This window comes from Saccoglossus kowalevskii, chromosome 19 (assembly GCF_978046115.1).
Source record: "Saccoglossus kowalevskii chromosome 19, keSacKowa6.1, whole genome shotgun sequence".
In the NCBI taxonomy this organism is placed as follows: domain Eukaryota; kingdom Metazoa; phylum Hemichordata; class Enteropneusta; family Harrimaniidae; genus Saccoglossus; species Saccoglossus kowalevskii.
Genome location: NC_140659.1, coordinates 24,310,563 through 24,330,647, shown reverse-complemented (window position 1 = coordinate 24,330,647; position 20,085 = coordinate 24,310,563). Strand labels below are relative to the sequence as shown.

At 37.5% G+C, this 20,085-nt stretch overlaps 1 protein-coding gene across 1 annotated transcript; it reads right to left on the bottom strand.

Annotated features, from left to right (window-relative positions):
* Positions 1 to 1,536: 1,536 nt before the first annotated feature.
* LOC102808624 (uncharacterized) lies at positions 1,537 to 7,808 on the bottom strand. Its single transcript, XM_006812350.2, has 10 exons — positions 7,606 to 7,808; positions 7,208 to 7,369; positions 5,439 to 5,623; positions 4,706 to 4,865; positions 3,855 to 3,951; positions 3,576 to 3,738; positions 3,080 to 3,236; positions 2,353 to 2,518; positions 2,027 to 2,220; positions 1,537 to 1,701 (listed from the first exon to the last, which is right to left on the bottom strand). The coding sequence occupies exons 1-10, from the start codon at positions 7,778 to 7,780 to the stop codon at positions 1,664 to 1,666; spliced, it is 1,497 nt and encodes a 498-aa protein (XP_006812413.1). The 5' UTR covers positions 7,781 to 7,808; the 3' UTR covers positions 1,537 to 1,663.
* Positions 7,809 to 20,085: the final 12,277 nt, after the last annotated feature.

Below are 20,085 nucleotides of genomic sequence, written 5' to 3'. Positions count from 1 at the left end.
CAATTAATTATATTTTGTTTTGTAAAACAAATAAGAAGTTTCAACTTTGCCAGTCTAGGACTCACGGGACGGTTATGAATGGTCGGCTTCAGCGAAACTGTGCGATGCATGTTTATGTGCTTTGCCTTTTTTATGTTTGTCTCGAAAACACGTTTGTCCTTAGATCTGCTCGAGTTGATTGACATGTCGGAAATGGCATATTGAAATTAAAAGTTATGAATATAATAGTAAATCTTTCAAATGAGCTCAGATACAATAATGTTTGGGCGCTTAGTTCGCGCACACTACATTAGCCCCTGCTATAGATCCCGACTGGGTCTTAATACCGGACTAGACTTAACCCGTACTTAACGTACCTTAGCCCATAGTAAGCGTCCATACACGCATTCTTAGCACGGGTGTTTGACTTCTTAGCCCGTGCCAAGGAGCTGTGCGAAAACTTAATTATTTTTAAGGAATATTGTCGCTAATAGAGGGTATTTCGAAGTACCCATAACGCAATAGACGACTTGTAGATTTTTACTCGGCATGTGATGTTATAAGTGACAAATATGATTGGTTGTGGTGTCTGGGTACGTGTACATTTTTACACGCGTTTTATAAGTTTCGTTTGACGGTGTTGTTATGATCACAATGGCACAGACTATAAAATGGATAATATATATGCTCTTCTATTTTGTATTCTTTGTTTGTTCAACCATAACTAACGACAGCATAACGTCAATAGTGTACGTAGTCTGCTTTTGAGTGTGACACCGATAAGTTTAAACCACGGTTTCATCGAGAGTTGTAAACTTTGTTCTAAAAAAGCTAGAGTAATAACGGAGACTATCGACGCTGAAAAAATAACCGTCTGTTTTGTGAGATCTATATACATTTAAGCTCATTATTCCCTCCGGGCCAGTTTATTCTCTAAATACGTCTTGTACCCTAGACCTTTATAAGGTATATGCTTGTACCAAGTTCATCTATGAAAGATAAAGTCAAAATCACACAACATGACCAGTCACAGATCCTTGTAAAATAATATTCTATCCCAATAACAAGTTCCCATGATTCTACCAGGGTACTAACAACATATTTCACACACAGTGCGTATTTAAAAGTCAGTTTGTCATGAATTGACAGGAAACAAAATGGCCAATTAAAAAAAGCCAAAACTACGATCATGGCTCAGCCCAGTCCACAGCGGTATTGTCTGTCTGTGGCTTATGCTGTCAAATTAAACCGACGAATACAATTATTTAACTGGTAAGCAAATATATACCTATATTATCCGTTTATGAATTGTTGTTATGTGAGGCGCATTTCGTCTTCTTTTTAGCAATCGGCTTATCTGTCTCGTAAAGATTTGACCAAGTTTTTCTTTTTCTTCTTATTTTGTTTGTGTTTTTCGGTTAAACAGTGGGATTCGATCGTGTTACTTAGGTTCATACTCACTCAATAAGTCTCTCATTCTTCGTTGGTCAATTCTTAACGAACGGAAACATAATTTTCACGACTATCGAAAGCAAGTATTGATGTAAATGCACATAATGAGATAACTATATTTTATTCAATCTATTGCTACATGAATGAATATGAAGTAATTCAGAATTTAACACTAAAACCATGATATGAATATCGGAACACATTTGAACGCGACTGTCGTAGATTGTCGTTTTTATACTATAATCCCTCCCAGTACCATACTGTGCACACCTAAAATGAAAAATATACAAGATTTAAAAGTGGCGAGAGTGCAAAAATGAATCCACCTGAGATGTAGTGAAAACTTTCACAATGATAATTTTGATTGTCAGAATGTATTTTTTAACACCAAAATATATACCCTTTCAGATACTAGACGGAAGTGGATAGGGTTAATTGCAACACGTTATGGACAACGCGGTGTGTACGCAGCAGCGCGCATATAGGACATAAATATTGTTTTTTTGTTTTTTTCAGAATCCAGTTTAGCACTAACTCAATGATACGTGCTAAACTGCCATACAGAGTACGTTATAGCGTCATTGAGTAGGTTTACCTGCTACAAGAGTCTGAAAACCAGCGTTGTAGTCACATGCCACCTCGTTCCTGACATAATCTGCGCGGTTGTCGAACCACACATCGTTACAATCTGGACCACCTACCATAGCTCCACGCAGTACGTGATGATTCGGACCTTCGTAGTTGAAGCTGTTTGTGTTGGTGCATTCTTCGGTGATATTCGGACAGGAACTGTAAACACATTTGCTCAAAAGCTATGATTAACTGCAGGACTGTTTATGTATTCAGTCGCAATAGAAACAGTAGAGATAATTATTATTTAATAAATATGCAAATAAGATAAATGTGATATAACAGAGTTACCTGGCTCTGTGGTGAGGCTCTACTGGTGGGTTCTCTCCAACACCTACCACATAACTATGTCCACTGGATCCAAGAATATAGTCGAGTTGCGTTAAGGCGAAAGTTGTATAGGCGGCAGCTCGGACGTCATAATGGGCGCCTAGAATCGCTAGTGCAGCAGTGTTAGCTGAAATGTTGTACACAAACTTTATTTTCATCAATTAACTTGTGATATAACGTGGAATAAGCATGGTATTGTGCACAGTGCCGGCCAAAATGCTAAACGTTTGGAGTGAATTGCAGACAGAGTTGTAATGTTTGAGGGCGCTATTCCGGAAAGAATATTGAATGGTGGCGGTCGTCGCGCAGAAAATTGGAGCGCGCCAACAAACTTTTAAAGAGTCGGTATTTACTGCTCATCTTGAACACACCAACACTCGCATTTACTGACTGCGCGCATTGATTCACCACAACTTTTGACTGCCGCCCTTTAACAAAATCCAAGAATGAAAGCCATGAAATCTAACTTGCAAGATTGTATTAGATACAAAACTAGAACCATCACATGATGACAATAGAAGGGGATTAAACCTAAATTGTTTATTCACTAGGGACAATTTGAAGTATTTAAACAAAGTACCATTCTGGAGATTGACTGCCAGATTACCAACAGAATATAGTCGCGGCGATCCGCGTGGACTACGTTTAAAACTGATTTTTAAACCATACAGTGTGACAACATACGTACCTGCCCATCGAAGAGAACCCCACTGATCCCGACAAACAAGACCAAGAGGTGTATATGGTACACTGGCCTCGGGCAGCCAACCATTAATGTAGGTCTTAAAATAACCTCGGTAGGACTTTGAAAGCTCGTCATTGGTGGAAAGTACCGACAACAGCAGCTAGAAAGTTGTAGAAGTTTTTAAGTACAATATTATTATTATTTTCACTATCATTATCAAAATTAACACGTTAACATGAACGAGTAATCGACGTAAATTGACATTAATGTGATGTTGAAAGTTTTACCCGAGTAGATTATCGAATACGCCATTTTGCTTGTTCCCATGTGTAGCTAGTCGTCACGTGTTATAATAATTAAGATAATCATCCTATCAGTTATTTTATTTTATAACACCCTGACTTATCACATGCTCGATTTCACTTTTCTTCATATGACAGGATATGACGCGCGCACCAGAAACTTACAAAACTATTATATTGCTAAATAGAGTAATAACCTTGAGCGGTTCCCTCTTGTCGTTCCAGCCAGCTGCATATGACTTGACACTGAGTGACTTCGTAGCGAACAACGTTTCTGCCTCCGCTTGGTACCAGACGTTACCAGATGCCCAATATATCCAAATAGCGGCCCATGCCATCTCGTCCCAGTAGTTCGTCGACCTGTAGTGATGACGGAAGGACAGTTATTAAGACTTAGTAACGTTCCTTCATTCCCAGAAGCTACTGAATTTAATGGATATATACATAGTATAGATATAGTTTATAAAATAACTCACACGTAGAATGTTTGCTGTGGGTATGTACCAAGGTGGCTTTCAGCAAAACTGTACAGAGACTGTGCAGTTGCCAGGCACTGTGCCGAGTAAGTTGGGTCTAAGAAAGAACACTCAATAATTAATTTATTCTAATAATGACGTTGACACTGAATCTAAAAGTTATGTGTAGTATTGAATTCCAATGCACTTAGGATAATAACAGTGCATATACAAATTGAAGATTATTCATCTTTGATCGAACAATTAATTTCCAATTACAATCATATTTGCATATTAAATATAAGCAAGTATACCTAGGATAGACGTATGCAATCTTCGAAACCATATACATTTGTACAGTGATATACGACGAAGATCTCACGAGAAACAAACTCACGCGCCTTGCGAACTTTTGAAAGTGATCCCTTTTTATGTGCGCCAATCGAAGTAGTTTTTAACTAATAAAGTAGGTGCTTGATAATGTTCGATTGCGTAAACGTAAATGAGCGAACCGAAAACCAAAATTAGCAACGTCACTATGAAGAAGTTTGATATGAGCACGAACCAGTTCTTTCACAGATTCCCACATATATGTGTTTCTTTTGCGATTTCGTAATCATCTCACAATTCGCGTGACTTCTTCAATTCGCGTGTGATTTTCATTGCATATCACATTTTTGCATACCCCCCAACTTCTTAATTCTTAGTATAATACATACGATATTAGATAAAATTATCTGTATTATTTTTCCTGTATCACAATTTCTTTTCATTTATTATACGAAATATTCCAATGGATCAATGATACAAGGTGCACTAATTAGTGCAACACAAACACATATATAGTTAGGTTCGAAAGAGCACACTCTTACCATAGTCGGCAAAAACTTTAGCACATCCAGCCAAGGCAGCTGCTGTTTCACCTGCAACATCAGAACCAGTTTCTCCTTCCCCTATCGCATACGCTGGTCGCAACATCGAAATGTTTTCTGGTCGGTCCCACACACTGTGGTCAATACCAGGGTCACCAACCTGTAATGACGTGGACATAACATGTAGCAAGTATGTTTAATTCGTCATGTGAGTGTGTGGGTGTTAGGAATGATAATCCAGGATAATGGCAAAAATACTAATAATTTAGAAATGAGTTGTTGGACCGTCAATCAACTGAAACCAAAGCATTATTAACTGAGTCCGATTATTACTGTCATGAAAACTAGAAAACACTTTCAGATAATGAATCGGACGTTCCTGTTTTGCTAGGTTTTACAATAACAACACGAACGAGAAGCCTTTATTAACTAACCTACACTTTTAAGCAAATCGTCAATTTGTTGCTTAATGTTTGTAATGCTGTCTACGTTATATTGTAGATTTGAATACCATCCTCAACGCGCCACGTCGTCTACACTGAACATAATAATGAAGACAACGTCAAATCACACAACAAAAATAACTTGCTGTAACAGTTCATCTTAGCACACAGTGACAGTAACAACGTGTAGTCTCGTTATTCACTTCACAAAGTGCAGGTAATCGTAAACTAAACAGCCTCCGTTTCGGGTATTTGTGTTATCGTGTTTTAATAGACATTTTATAGCTTACCTGGTGGTAATACAAGTCAGGATTGGGGTGACACTTAATGAAATAGTCACAATTCCATTTCAAAATCTCTCTGATTGTGTTCGCTTCTCCTGTATCATTATACGCAGCTTCGAATTCGATGTAACCCCATGCCAACATAGTTGTAGTCCAGGCCATAGGAAGGTTAAACTTGACGTGATCACCGGCTAGATAAGAACGTATGTTATACTGACGTTTCTTTAATTTCTTAAACACCTTTTGATTTTAGGTTTACCTATTATATAATGGTGATGGGTTGATTTTATTTGCTCTTGCTTCCACCGAATTTTTCGAGACGGTAAATTCTCTAGCAGTTATTTGTGCATTTAAATAGATTTGGGGCATATTTCATCTCGACTTTCAAAAGTACACAGTTTGGTCCGACGCCGTGCGCAATTCATATTGTATACTTAAAGCGCGGTGGTCGTCGCACAGCGCGTGTTCTAATTTCATGTAAATAAACAATGTATTTTACACGCGTTGTATACGTCGCTGTGAGTCCCATATCGAGCAGGACGCGGCACAACGACTGCCGCCCTTTAAGGAATATGCCATCGCCCGGCCATGTGTATTTGGAGATGTCTCATGAAAGCACAACGATGTCGTATTAACCGGACGAGCATAGCTGCTACGTCACGGAACATTCAATGTTAGTCGGAATCGCACCGATACACCGTACTTTTCAACTAACAGAAGTTTGTCAACTGACTGAGAAAACTCAAACAAACTATATAAAGAATATTGCTGACACATTTATACCACCACCATGATCAGATTATGCCAACATTAAACCATAATATGGATTGGAGCACGTTTGAAGGCGTTTCTCTTGGCTTGACAGGCACTCTGCAAAAGTCGACAAAACAGCACAAACTCAACCACTGCGCAAAATCTAGTAGTTACATGGCCAGACAATGCATGGTTTATTTATATGCCCATCATAACAATATAATTGTGATGTACTTATTAACAAAAAAAAACGAAAAAAAAAAAAAAAAAAAAAACGTCCAAAACAGTGAAATCTAAGAAAGAGCCCTTAAACCAGTTTAGATGCACCGAGCTGATACACCCACGTAGTTTTGATCTAATCGTACGCTCGACGAAATCGTACAGGCATGCACCTAGAAATTGTAACGCGTCTACAATTTTGTGAGGATTGCGGGAGTGCGCCTGTCGTTCTTTTCTTTATTATGAAATCCGAGTTTTACTTTTTACCTTGTCTATATAAATCAAAATAATGTAACATCAACAATTTGATATTTCATTTCCTTTAAATTAAATTTTGTATTCAACTCGTTTCTCGAATGTTGGTGGTTTAGTATAAATATTACCTATGCATTGTTCGGGCATAAATAAGAACGCCGAACCCATAATGCATGAATTTGACCAATCACAGCGACGTTTTTAACATGTTGAAATAGTGATATAATATAATCATATATTTATTTACCTCTGTCATTGGTTAGATGACTCAACATGATAACAGGATGGTGTGCCTGAGCCGAGACGTGAAGTATGCTATTTATCCTCCTCGCAAATTGACAAAAACTGTTTGCATATATATGGATTTTTTTATGAGCATATAAAAACATGGCAATTCACTTGTGCTTATGGAAATGAAATAATCAGAACACCAATGCCTGAAGCTCTTGTGAAGTCTGAAGCCCGGCTATAGGTATATCTTGATATACACATCTTGTGTACCTCTACGTATTGTTACACACTTCATCTGTGTCAGAAATTGTACTTACCGTCATACATGCCACCACTCAAATCTTCGCCAAAGTTGCCGCTATCACTCTGTGCACTGTCCGGTTTTCGCCAATAGACACGATCGTTTTCAGGTATATTCCCAGAGAGTTGAGCTTCATAAAATTGTACAGAGGCCTTTAGGGCATCTCCGTAGTCATACCCTATGAGAGTGGAATAAACCATGAGTCCTACCTGTGTGAATTCTTTTATTGAGAGTTTTAGCCATACACGTACATTTCTAGTATAAGAGCGCTTTCAATACACAGTGACAAATTAATGATGTTGAAATAGAGTTAATATGGCATGTTCATATCCTATATATAATCATACAACTCGCTAAATATATATGTATGTGAAATGTATATCAATCTAAATATGTTCATTTTATGGTACTAACCTACTTGACGTTTTGACATACGAACCGCTTTTCCAAAATCATAACTGTCTTCATCTGCAATATCTGGCCAGGGATCATCAATGGGCAGAATCGGAGCCGGCTGTTCATATACCATACTCGCTGTGTGCGCCACGAGGGCGAATAGCAGAAGCAAGGAACATTGTTGGCGGAGCATATTACGAATGGTACGCCTGAGATAGAACGAATCTAGAACAGTCTCATCCCTAGGCTTTAAATACGATTTTGAGACATTGGGATAAATTAACATAAGGTCACACGGTATGAGTTTTGTTTTGTGTGAAATTAAAAACGTACCAGGTAGCGTGTGATGAGACACCAGCGAAAACGGCTTTCTCTGAACTTATTATGACGATCGTTGCAGGAGACTTAAATGATTGAAAAGGGGTTGAATTCGTGGTATTAATTTTAATCCAGAGACATAGGTGATGTAATTAAAGGCACTTGTTAATACAAAAAAACTTCATATTTTTCAAAGTTAGTGTAGGATTTGCTGCACTGTCTATCACACAAAACCGCTGCATGCCTCGATTATTGATACCGATTCAGACGAGTACGAACACATGCCTCTGTTGAGTTTGTTGAGGATACTTATGTTTCGTTGGCATGTTGTCGAATGATAGTTTAATTAATATGGCATGGGTTCTTTTATTATCTAATTTAATTGGAGAAACTTTAACCGAAAGATTTGATCGATCCATCGACAGTTTGCAACGTTCAAAGCATTTACTCGACATGTAAGCAACCCCGGTCGTTCGTTTTACTTATAGCGGAAGTTTGAGATGAATGCCTGATGTAATGGTATTCCTTGGTTTCAGTAAGCACATCTATAGACGGTTTGCTATGTACCCAACAAATAACAGAGGAACAAAGATTACCCCTTTGAGCGCCAGATATTTTTTCTCGCCCAAAATTCAGTGCAAATACTTACACATTTTGTAAAATTATATTTTATAAGCATTTGGGACCACGCATATCTAATGTTGCTTTTATGTTTTTATCAAAAGTTTGTTAATTGTTGTTCTCAACTATATATAATCATTTTGTAGATGGTACCAAAAATTAGTAAAATACCACAACAAATTACAACCTCAACAATCGCAGAAAATACGTGTTTTAAAACTTGGAGGTATAGTGCTCAACATCTAATTACTTGTGATTACTACACGCAAATGGTCAATTATTTATACATTCAGATCACTTGGTGACTAATAATTTCTGACTGCCTAAAATGCGGGTATATTTTCATCAGAACATTACAGGGATCAGTGTAGTTAGATCTACGCTTTAGTCGTACGCGCCACGGATGTTTACATAACAACCATTTGTAAACAATTTACAACTGAGCAATATTTCAATACGAAAAGTTAGAATAAACCCAGGGGTGGGCGTTACCGCAGTTAACAGCATCTTCCGCTTCGACTGCATGAGGGTGTTCGGGTCATAATGCTAATATTTAAACTACTGACCAAATTAACAACATATTTATTCTCACCAAACGTGGTCAACTGTACAACCTAAAATCACATTCAATTATACTGAAATGGTCAGTATTTGCAATGAACGGTACAACCAGCCTGCACATACACAAAATAATTCCGTAACCTGTATGGGCTGTTGAAAAGTACAGCTGGTATAAAACGTGTTAACAATGTGCAGAGGTTGTGTAATATTCTAACACTACATTTGTATTTGATGACCGTGATCAGCAAAAATTTTGTGAATGTCGACTCTCAATGCCAATATCTGGCTTCCAGCCAAGGAAACACCATCAAAGTGTTAGAGAAAACCAACATCTTTTTATTATTGACGATAATAATAAACTAAGGCGTTTTTTTTTTCAAATAACAACAACAACAATAATATCATATGAGAGCTTTGTAATTTGGATAAAGGTTATTGTACATCAATATTAACTCAACTTTAAATCAAGTGAGCGCACATATATCTAATTGTTAATTTTGTGTTGTGTGTATATCGCAAACTAATATGAAACATAATTAGTGTGTTTGTATATATCCACAGTAGACACGTTTTGAGTCATTTTGTCGTAATATATTCCGGACCATTCGCTATGGTAGCTGACTCCCAATCTACAAATCTGTGTGCAAGTGTCCAATCAAGCTGCTATGCACACTAGCGTACATTGCTCGGTATTTATACGAGTTCGAAATAATGGCATGGCATGACATGAAACACGACACGTATTGCACACGCATAGTTTTTTAATAACGGTCACCTCCCATAGCGCTTGCAGCTTGCGTGATATCTCGTCATATAATCACCTCTACATTCAATATTTCACTGTTGTCATTTATTATTAACAGCGGAACACGTGTGCATACTAATTTATTGAGACTCCATAGTGTGGATTTCACACCTCTCAGTATGTATGTGTCACAATTTGTAATTTTGTAGCTAGTGACAATTTAATGCTATACTGACTTTGTTTCCCAGATACCTAGTCCAATATTGTGCCTGTGTCTACTGTATATTTTATTTGTACATAATGTATTTTATAACGTACCCTTGGAAATCAGGAGTTATGTCTATGATTAGACATTGCGTCATGGTGACTGTGTACGGTTTCTAGGCGAACTGGGAATTGACGCTTGTTGGCCAATCAGCGCTCGCGTTTCAGGAGAACTGGGAAGAGGGGAAAATTCCAGAGCATGCCTCGTGTGTGTGCGTGTGAAGAAAATGGCGACTGATCATGTCGACTGATGCAGTTGATGTCGGCAAATAATTACCATTAGTTGTTATTCAACGCTACTGACTCTGAGACTTTGTGGAACTATTTCACATGTATCGGCGAGGGATTGAACGCATCTTGGAGTCAGTGTGATCGAAATATATGCGCCCAAAGACTTTTTCGAGTCAAAACGACTGCACGATCGTGTCAGTAAAAAAAACACAACGCTGAGGGGAATGATCACATCTCGTTGATAAAATATCTGCAGTATCCTGTGGTCGAATGAAAGTGTCTGGATTGCTTCACGCATCTCTGAATTGTTGCAAGAAAGGAATCATCGTGCCAGTTATAATAATCGTGAGTAAGTAAGTTACCGAGACTTGCCATTGTCGTTGTGTTCATACCCACGGGGGCCTGACAATCTATTCGTCTCAATGCATGGACGTCTATGAGACCGAGCGACTATGTCCCGGTACAGAACCTTGTCCTTGCTCAAAATAATAGAAATTATAGAATTAAAACAGTTTAGTAATGTGAATCAAGCATATGTTATTAAATTTAATCATCACGCTCCGAAACCACGAAAATCACTAAAACTTGTTTCCGGCCGATCAGCTTGCACTATATATAAGACAAGGGAGGAAACAAAATGTGCACACATTTTTCTAGCAGCCGAATATCACACCTCAAAATACGAAATACCTTGTCCAAACCAGTTACGAGTACTTATAAGACACTGAACTATCGCAAAATGTTGTCCGATTACATATAAATCATATATTTTTCCAGATTTTACGCATTTATGACAAAATTTGACAAATTCTATTCTCTACAAGTAACCTGTAGAATACTGTGTGGGTAATATTTTTTATATTGATTTTTGCTGCATTTGCAGCAAATAGTTACCAAACAATGAGAAATCTATAGGATTGAATATACCCCACAGCTGGCTTCACATGCATTGTTCATAGTTCATATGGTGCTTACACCAGGATTTAATTACAGCACCTAGGCGGTATGTGGTTACAGCTTAATGTTCGAGTAATCGCAAGAAATTGACATGACAATAGAAATTCATTAAAGACTGCCACTCCCATGCAATTAACAGCGAGTGAAATTCCTGGGATTGAAACATATATTTTGAAGTCACTGATGTAGGCAACGAATAACTGCAAGTTGACATAAAGACGAGGTAGTTTATTTAATCAGTGGTAAACTAGAGGCTGAAATTATAATTAATTTGTTTATTTCAATTTCTCCTGACGTCAAATAGAATACACTGGTGAAACACGGTAGTAACTGTGGGTGAAAGGATGTTTTGGGGTGTAGTTTACATTGTATATGGAGTGGTAGGGTCGGGTGTAATGTGTCCATTTCCAACTATTATGAAGTCACGTAGAATTTCACTTAATTTATTTTTGCTGACATGTTTTCAAGCATTACATGTGAATCTAATTTTCACTGCGCTGTGTCTCAATATAGTATGAGGGAAATGGCATATTCACTGGAATTTATTTCAGGGGAAAAATGTTTTCAGTGATAATGAAGTATTATGACAGATACCCTCCCCGTGGCTTTCATTGCGTATGGAAGTTATTTTCACGAGTGATGCAGTGTATCCTGCTGCCGTACTTTCACGAGCGAAGCCACGGGGAGGGTGTGGGGTTCTGTTATTATACACATGTCCCATATTTGATTATTTCATATTAAAAAAGAACGTGCAACAAACCGGGATAGAAATTTAGATCGGGGAACCCAATTGCCCATTAATATGCTCCAAGACAGTGCTGCGACCTAGCAACGTTTGTCAGTGTAGAACGCGTGTCGCTGTACGTGTGAAAATAAAATACAAATGTAATCAGACGTCTAATTTAAGTCATTGTACGAATAAATAACTCGTGGATGTTTAAGCGCGGTGGTCGTAGCACAACGCGTGTTCGAATTTCATGTAAATAAACAATGCATTTTACACGCGTTGTATACGTCGCTGTGAGTCCCATATCGAACAGGACGCGACACGACGACTGTCGCCCTTTAGTTGGGACCACGACAGAACCAGATCTTAAACTGGGCGACTACGATACACGGTTGATGTTGAAGTTAAAAGTTCCTCCACAGATCTGTGCATTGGCAAACATGCCGTGCAACTGCGGTACTCCACTGACGGAATGACTTTCGTTGAAATCGGTCGTCGCTGACTCGTGAGCTGCACACTACAACCTCGTTTGTGATGTTGCTTGCTTGTCGTGGATAGACTGAGTCTTGGTTACCGGTTAAATTTTGCTAATTTGGCGTTGGTAATCTTTATTTGGAACTGAGTAACGCCGCAACGTCGCCAGCAGAAACCTCATGGTATATCGATGTTGATGGTTGCGGCTCCATATTAATCGGAGATTTTACTGCGGGTCCAGGCAGCGGGTGGATCTTCCGAGAGCCCTTCAAGATTTATAAAACTCAGATTCCAGGTGGTCAACAAACATTAAGTTCTCCCAATCCTAGTATTCTATGTGATGTACATCTAACATGCCAAAAATGCTGGTGAACGATTTGAACCTGACAGAAATACTTGAAATAGATACCAGGAAGGGGAGGGGGGTAAAAGAAAAGTTATATAACATTTTATTATTCAATAATTTATTAAAATACACAAGTTTGTCCAACTCCCTGTGATACAACACCTCAGACATAGCTCATTGTACTCGGCTGGAGTGTGGGCAAAAAGTTACTATTTGAATTTTTGATATCTTTTTTCATTAATGAGAAAGTTGACCCCGAAGTTAGAGTAACTGTTCAGCAGGAATGGCTTTTTAACTCTTCTGTGATTTTTTTTTTGGCTTGGCTGATTTTGTCACGGTTCATACTTGACAGGCAGGTCGTACCATCACTAATTGGAAAAACAATCCTGACCCACCGCTACCATGGCAACAGCCAAAGTCTTGTAATAGCAGTGCCCAAATGATCATGGCTTTTATTTTGGCTACGTTGCGCACTGGTAAGAGATCACCGGCGCCGACATTGTTACCACTGTCAACGGAATCCCAACGCAGCTTTGAACTTTGAATAAAATGTAAATGCTGCTTCCAATCTAGAAAATACTATCGCAAAACGATTGGAAATTATACATTTAACGGCTGAATACGTCCTAACAATAAAATAAAGTGACTTCTAATGACTGCCATGTTATTTTGCAAACCTCGTATAAGGTGCCCGGTTTTAGTTATTAACAGACGTTAGCTTCACGTTCATGTCCCTTCCATGATAACAGCCGAAAACATATTGCTTGTTTTTACCGGTTTTCATTGGCAACCGAAGTATTTTTATTTTGTAAACAAATTTTCGTCTGCTATTTTTATTCAGTTCAAATCGTTCAGCAACATTTTTGGCATATTAGGTGTACATCACATGGAATACTACGATTGAGAGAACTTGATGTATGTTGACTGATTTTTATCATAGTACGAAGTACCAGGAAGTTACTCAGTTCCAAATAAAGATTACCAACGTCAAATGAGCAACATTTGACTGGTAATCAAGATTCATGTAATCCATGGCTAACAAGCAACATCACAAGCGAAGTTGTAGCATACAGTAAGTCATCCCGTCAGTGGAGTACCGCAGTAACACGGCATGTTTGCCATCAGCATTGTATTCAAACGAATCACGTGGTGTGCCGTTCTCGTTCAAACCCGGGATTCGATCAATAGGGGAGTCCCATTAAAAACACACATTGCAAATCATGCAAGTTCAACATTTTCAAACCATTATACTAAAACAGAAATGCTCAGAGATGTAAATGAAGGATAGATATTACTTTTCACTATACACATCTCTGTTGATACTATTCCTCACATATTCTACTCCCAATTACTCCTGCGTAAAATGGACTAGCCTCTTCATGTTGACATTCAGACTAAAATCACGTGACAGGCTGTTAAAATTGGCTGTTGCATACTCTTTCGCCGGTCTGGAAAATGTGTTTAATTAACTCACATTCAAGCAACAATGCAGATTTCCCAGTGGGAGTGAGACTATTCAAACTCTGCCACTAAAAAATAGGGGCGTTTTCAGCAAAAAACGAATAACCCTGGAATACACACAATATACTGAATTTCGGAACAAATCGTGCATTACTTACAGCAGCAGAATACCACAGAAATATCAGACGAAACATGAAAACACTATATATTGCATTTCAGCCTGAACCCTCTATATTGCAATTCAAGGAATTAACCCCATATGTGCATCCATTTCCCACCTTGGTATCACCCACCCCTGAAAACAAACTCTTAATACCACGCTGAAGCGTTTGGTAATGATACCAGCCTTCAGGTTGTGTCAATTGGCGCATGCGTGCACGCCCTCAAACGCCAGGACAGCATTTCCTTTCTTTACTGCCAGAGTTTGAAATTCTCAACTATACATAATCATTTATATACACAATTCTATATTGTCTTACCTGATTTTCTCAATTTAGTTGAAATATCAAACAGGATGCTTCAGATTTATCTCGAATGATTATAAATAGTTGAGAACTTTGGCAGCAAAGAAAGGAAATGCAGTTCTGGCGTTTGAGGGCGTGCACGCATGCGCAGATTGACACAACCTGAAGGCTGTGTGCATACCGTGCCTGAATCATGTCACTGATATTCAAGAGACAGAGAGAACCGGATTTATGTAACCGGAATAAGCAAACCAGAACAGCGGTGATATATAGTTTGACAATCATATGCGAACATTGTAAAGGTCATGCCGAAATTTTCATAGGCTGTATGAGTTGTATACTTGCTTATAGTCATTGCTTAACTGTGTTTTAAGCTTTAAGTCCTGTGATAATTGTGTTTTTACATATTTGAAAATATATCTAAATGTATAACTTTGTCTAAATGAGATAGGTATTTTCGATTGCATCTTTACTGCAATGTATGGTGGATACAGGCATATACGGATGCTGATGACTTATACATTGTGAGGTATCTGTGAAACACAAGTGTATGGTAAAGTATTTGTATTTTATTGACCATAGATAGTCAGGCAGTTCAGTTACTATTTGTGGGATTTATTGCCGATGAAGCCGCCTGTACGAGCTCAGTGTGAAAGAAGATTCTTTTTGAATTCGTATAGTTTGTTTATAATTCTTGCAATAACTGATTTATTGAGATAGTTGCTACCCTTGTGAGAAGTGGAGTCTTGTTACTAAACGGGTTAGGTACCAGTGCTGTTAGTTGTGTAGACTAGATACAATTCGGATGATAGCATTGGTCACTATAGGGAGCCCTTTGATCTATTTGAGAGTACTTATATGGTATATTAGAGTTTTCTTATATGGTATATTAGAGTTTTCTTATATTCATATCAGAATTGATATGAATGTAATAGTGTTATTATTGAATACCGTTATATTGTGTTACTGTTAATAAAACGGTTGGCATATTTGCCTTTGAATATACTTTGGTGTACTGTGTAGTTGCTGAACAACTTTGCTCACTATTGACTATTTCAGATCATGTTGCAGCTTTAAAATTGTCGTCAGCAAACTTGTATGCACCTCACAAAACTGTAATGTCCCTGCCATTGATAAAAATCGGGACTTAATTATACAGAATGACGAAGTAATGGCTTCCAAACTTAAAAATTATCCGTGATAGTAACTGACTGACTGGCAATCAATCTGGAATCCATCTAGTAATATGAAGGACTTTGTAAAAAGCTTCTGCAAAGTCTAAATAGAATATCTTGCATTGTTATTGTTTCTCCATATAACTCAACAATAGTCAATAATCGATTGTGTCAGCATCCTTTATTCTATGTTTTTGTCATTATCTCAAATCCTGCAAATAGAAGTGTGCATGGAATCATGGGAAGAAACTGTGTACATTGCTGTGTGATAACTGTTATAAAGGTGATTGACAGGTCATACTTGTTTTCAGATCTGGAAGGACAGTTGTAATCTACCAGGTGTGCTTGTGATTTACATAACAAAGGGGGTTTACAACTTTCGAAGGACAATTGGAATCTACCAGGTGTGTTGTTATTTGAATAACAACATATGTTTAAGATCTACTGAGTTGCCTACGGAACAGAGCTGCTAGCAAGATCATATTCTGATTGGCTCATTTGGAAACCTAGGTGGTGTCCCTGAATCTGGGCGATTCATGCCTATAAATTGGAGACCTGTATGAACTGCTCTGCAATTTCCTGTTTCAGCGGTGCCCTCCAGAATACCAGCGTGTCTCTGCAAGCAAGACTCCTGTATTTCTTTGTTGTTGTGTTGCAGAAGCCATTGACTGCCATCCATTTCTACATCCTGGAACTGTGAGTTATCACCAATGCACACTTCTCTAGGCAATCAACTATTTCAGTGACTTTATTCATTGTATTTTTCTGTGGTTTGTTCCTTGTAATTATTTTGAGAGGTATTAAAGCCAGGAGCTTTATCTTGATATTTTGGTGTATGTGTATTTCGTTTCCAGTACTATTGTCTTGTCTATCCCATACTAGCGGTAAAAAAAAAACTGTCCAGTGTGAGTTCGGCAGAACTCCAGAAGACGTACCTACACTTTATGCATTTTTTTATGCTAATTAATTCATGACGTAGCAGTTTCTGTGCTCATGAATATTCATTAATTTGTGGGTCAATACATTTTAAAAGGGGCGATATATTATTTTTGGGCGAAGAGTTAGAAAGTGGGATCAGTAATCATTAGGGGGTCAATACAAAAGAAGGGACCCATTTGAAGAGCAGCCATGCTCTTGCGATCTTTGAGTTCCCAGGGCACTGTCTTGTCCACTGTACCACGAGTGTCTTCACACAAGAGATAGGATTTAAGTCCTATTCATAGGAGCACTGTCTTCACTAGCATTCAAAAATCTAACTAAACATACTGGAATCGAACCAGCGATCGCTCACATTGATGACATAGTACAAATCAACTGAGCTATGTGGGTAGTCATGCAAATTGAATAATTTGTTGTCATATTTAGCTTTATTGCCAAATAGTGTTTGCGTGAAAAAGATGGGCAGGCAAGGGAATTGAACCCGGCTCCTCCTGATCACTATGTAGAGAACTGACCCACAAGACCACGATGGATTGACTGGTTGTGTTTGCATTTGATAAGAGTATATAGTGTGTATATATATATATAGAAATACAACATTTAATTATTTTACACCATTACAAGTTGTTAAATTGAAAGAATAAATGTATGGACTAATATTTGAGTCTTATTTTGGTGTAAACAACTCGTGTTTGATTAATTCCCACAAATACAAGTTGTTAAATTGAGAGAATAAATGTGTGGACAAATATTTTAGACTTATTTTGGTGTAGACAACTCTCATTTAATAATTTTACACCATTACAAGTTGTTAAATTGAGAGAATAAATATATGGACAAGCATTTGAAACTTATTTTGGTGTAGACAACTCTCATTTGATTAATTCCAACAATTACAAGTTCTTAAATTGACAGAATGAATGTATGGACAAATATTGACCATTATATTTGTGAGTAAATACCTGTTGTTTAATTAATTTCCACCTCTACAAGGTTGTTAAATTGAGAGAATAAATGTGTGGATAAATATTTGATACTTATTTAGGTGTAAGAACTCGTGTTTGACCAACTTCCACCATTGCAAGTTGTTATAATAATGAAATAAATATACTGTATCATTGGATATTTGATTTAATTGTGAAACTTTCTAACAAAATGTTAACAGCTGGCTTCGAACCCTCAATCAACAATTCCGCAGACACAGTATAAATTCCACAACACCACATAATATATTCGTCTGTTGCCTGAATTGTTTTCGTAATATAAGGAACGTCATCGACACTTTAACAAAACTTACCTTGACTTGGGTCTTGTTTATCTCTTGTGACTGGAAACTGTTGAACAAATTGCTCGTCGTCCAGTTTAAGACGTAAGTTATTTTATTATTTATTCATTCAGTTTTGTATGGTGGAGTTTTGTGAGGTTTATTATTTTTTCGCGACGTTCTTTGCTTACTTGTTTACGGTTTGAGAGATTTCAGTTTATTTGATTTACGTTTTTACGGTAGCTCTGAGCGGGACTTGAACCCACTGTCTTTTCAAGCTAATTTTGTTTTTATTTGATGGCACGCTTGTGTACCACGCCACGACGTTGGTCGTTAAGTGGTGTTCATTTTTCTAACTACTCCAGTGTTCCGATGAGTTGAACGGAAAAGCCAAAACGATTGCTCGCTTCTGATTGCTTCGGTTCTGGTGAGTGTCTATCTCGTGTGATTCGAACCCATGTCGTTTGTATTGAGGGTTTTTCTATTTCCCATGTTGGCTACGCCTTAATATGCAACCACTTCCCCGTTTTATTGTGATTTTGAGGGTGTTTAATGATGTCTTCCTCGCTCGTCACGCCATGACCCAGTTTCAACCACACGGCCATTTTGCAACAAGTGCGTGACCCTCGGCGTGACCCGACTGACTATATGATCGTTCTGTTCAACTGTTAAGCTAGGATTTATTACCGTTATTATCATTATATTGTCACATGATTTGTTTTACCTTATGTGTAATGTCTTAAGTATCTTTATTGTAATTTGTATATACCAATTCGTATATACCGAGGAAACGACCCCGATTGAAGGTCATGTATTTTGTGACGTCACCAATTCGTGTGTAGGTACGGCTTCTAGATCCGTGCCGTGAGTTCTGTGGGTGCCCTCTCATTACACTGTGACAGATTGAATAATGTGCAAATTTTTGTTGTGAGTGATAAAGGTAGACACACTTTTAATGAGTATACTTCTGATTTGAAATAACTTGGCACAAAGAACTGCAGCATACTTATTCTACAGCATTATTTTTTCAGATAATATATTTCAATATATTAAGGTAGAGATGCAGTTTACCTGACAGGTATTTTAATTAGTTAATTAGGAAACCAAGATGACCTCCCTTGTCCACAAAACTATATATTTTCGGAAAGCTTATTTATGAATTTTAAAATGTTGTTAGTATTTTTATGGACACTGTAGTTTGAAATATGCACAAAAATGTGCTTTTTTGGTCAAAAGTGATTTAAAAAAAAATAGCTCTTAAACTATGCTTCTGTTTCATGTCAAAATTGGTTTGTGGGTACATCTGTTTACTATGAAGAAAGTGCCGTCTTGAAAACTGTCTAACAGTTGTCAATTTTGCAGGGCAGCAGCCCAAATTTCACTACTTCAAGTTTATGTATAAATTAACACCCAGGCTAGTTGTCTGTACGATTGTTGTAACACTGTTCAACCAAAAACAATGCCCCGACGGCGTTTTGAAGAGAAACACATTGTCAATCATTTATGAAAATTTCAAAAGCTCAAAGTGTCAAGGAGCTTTTTCTTTTTAAAGTTCTGGGATGTGGACTGAAAAAAAGCTGAGATAATTGCTAATTTGCATAACAATTCACTCAGTAAGAAGTTTACTAATGCTCATAATTAAAATGGCTGTAAACAATTCCAAATTTAAATGTATTATCGTTTTGTGAAAAGTTAAATATAGTGCATAATATGGAAATCCCGTCATTTCTATTTTTCACCATGTTTCTTTTTTATTATTTAATCGTTTTTTGAGTATGTTCCACTATTCACAATTCTACAAAATGTTAACAGTCTATAGCCAAAACTGTTTGGATAATAACAAGCAAAAAAAAAATCACTCCCAAGTGCCCACAAACCTGCATCTCTATTTTAAGTGAGAAGATATCATTGTGAATAAAGCACTAATTACCTCTTGATGGGAAACAATATA

What these genes read in the sequence shown, in the direction of transcription:
- LOC102808624 (XM_006812350.2), bottom strand. Translation starts at nt 7,780, where the DNA reads ATGCTCCGCCAACAATGTTCCTTGCTTCTGCTATTCGCCCTCGTGGCG. An exon ending in TATGTCAAAACGTCAAGTAG is followed by an intron (nt 7,370 to 7,605) that starts GTTAGTACCATA and finishes CCACTCTCATAG; the next exon opens with GGTATGACTACGGAGATGCC. An exon ending in ACAAGAGGGAACCGCTCAAG is followed by an intron (nt 3,237 to 3,575) that starts GTTATTACTCTA and finishes ACAACTTTCTAG; the next exon opens with CTGCTGTTGTCGGTACTTTC.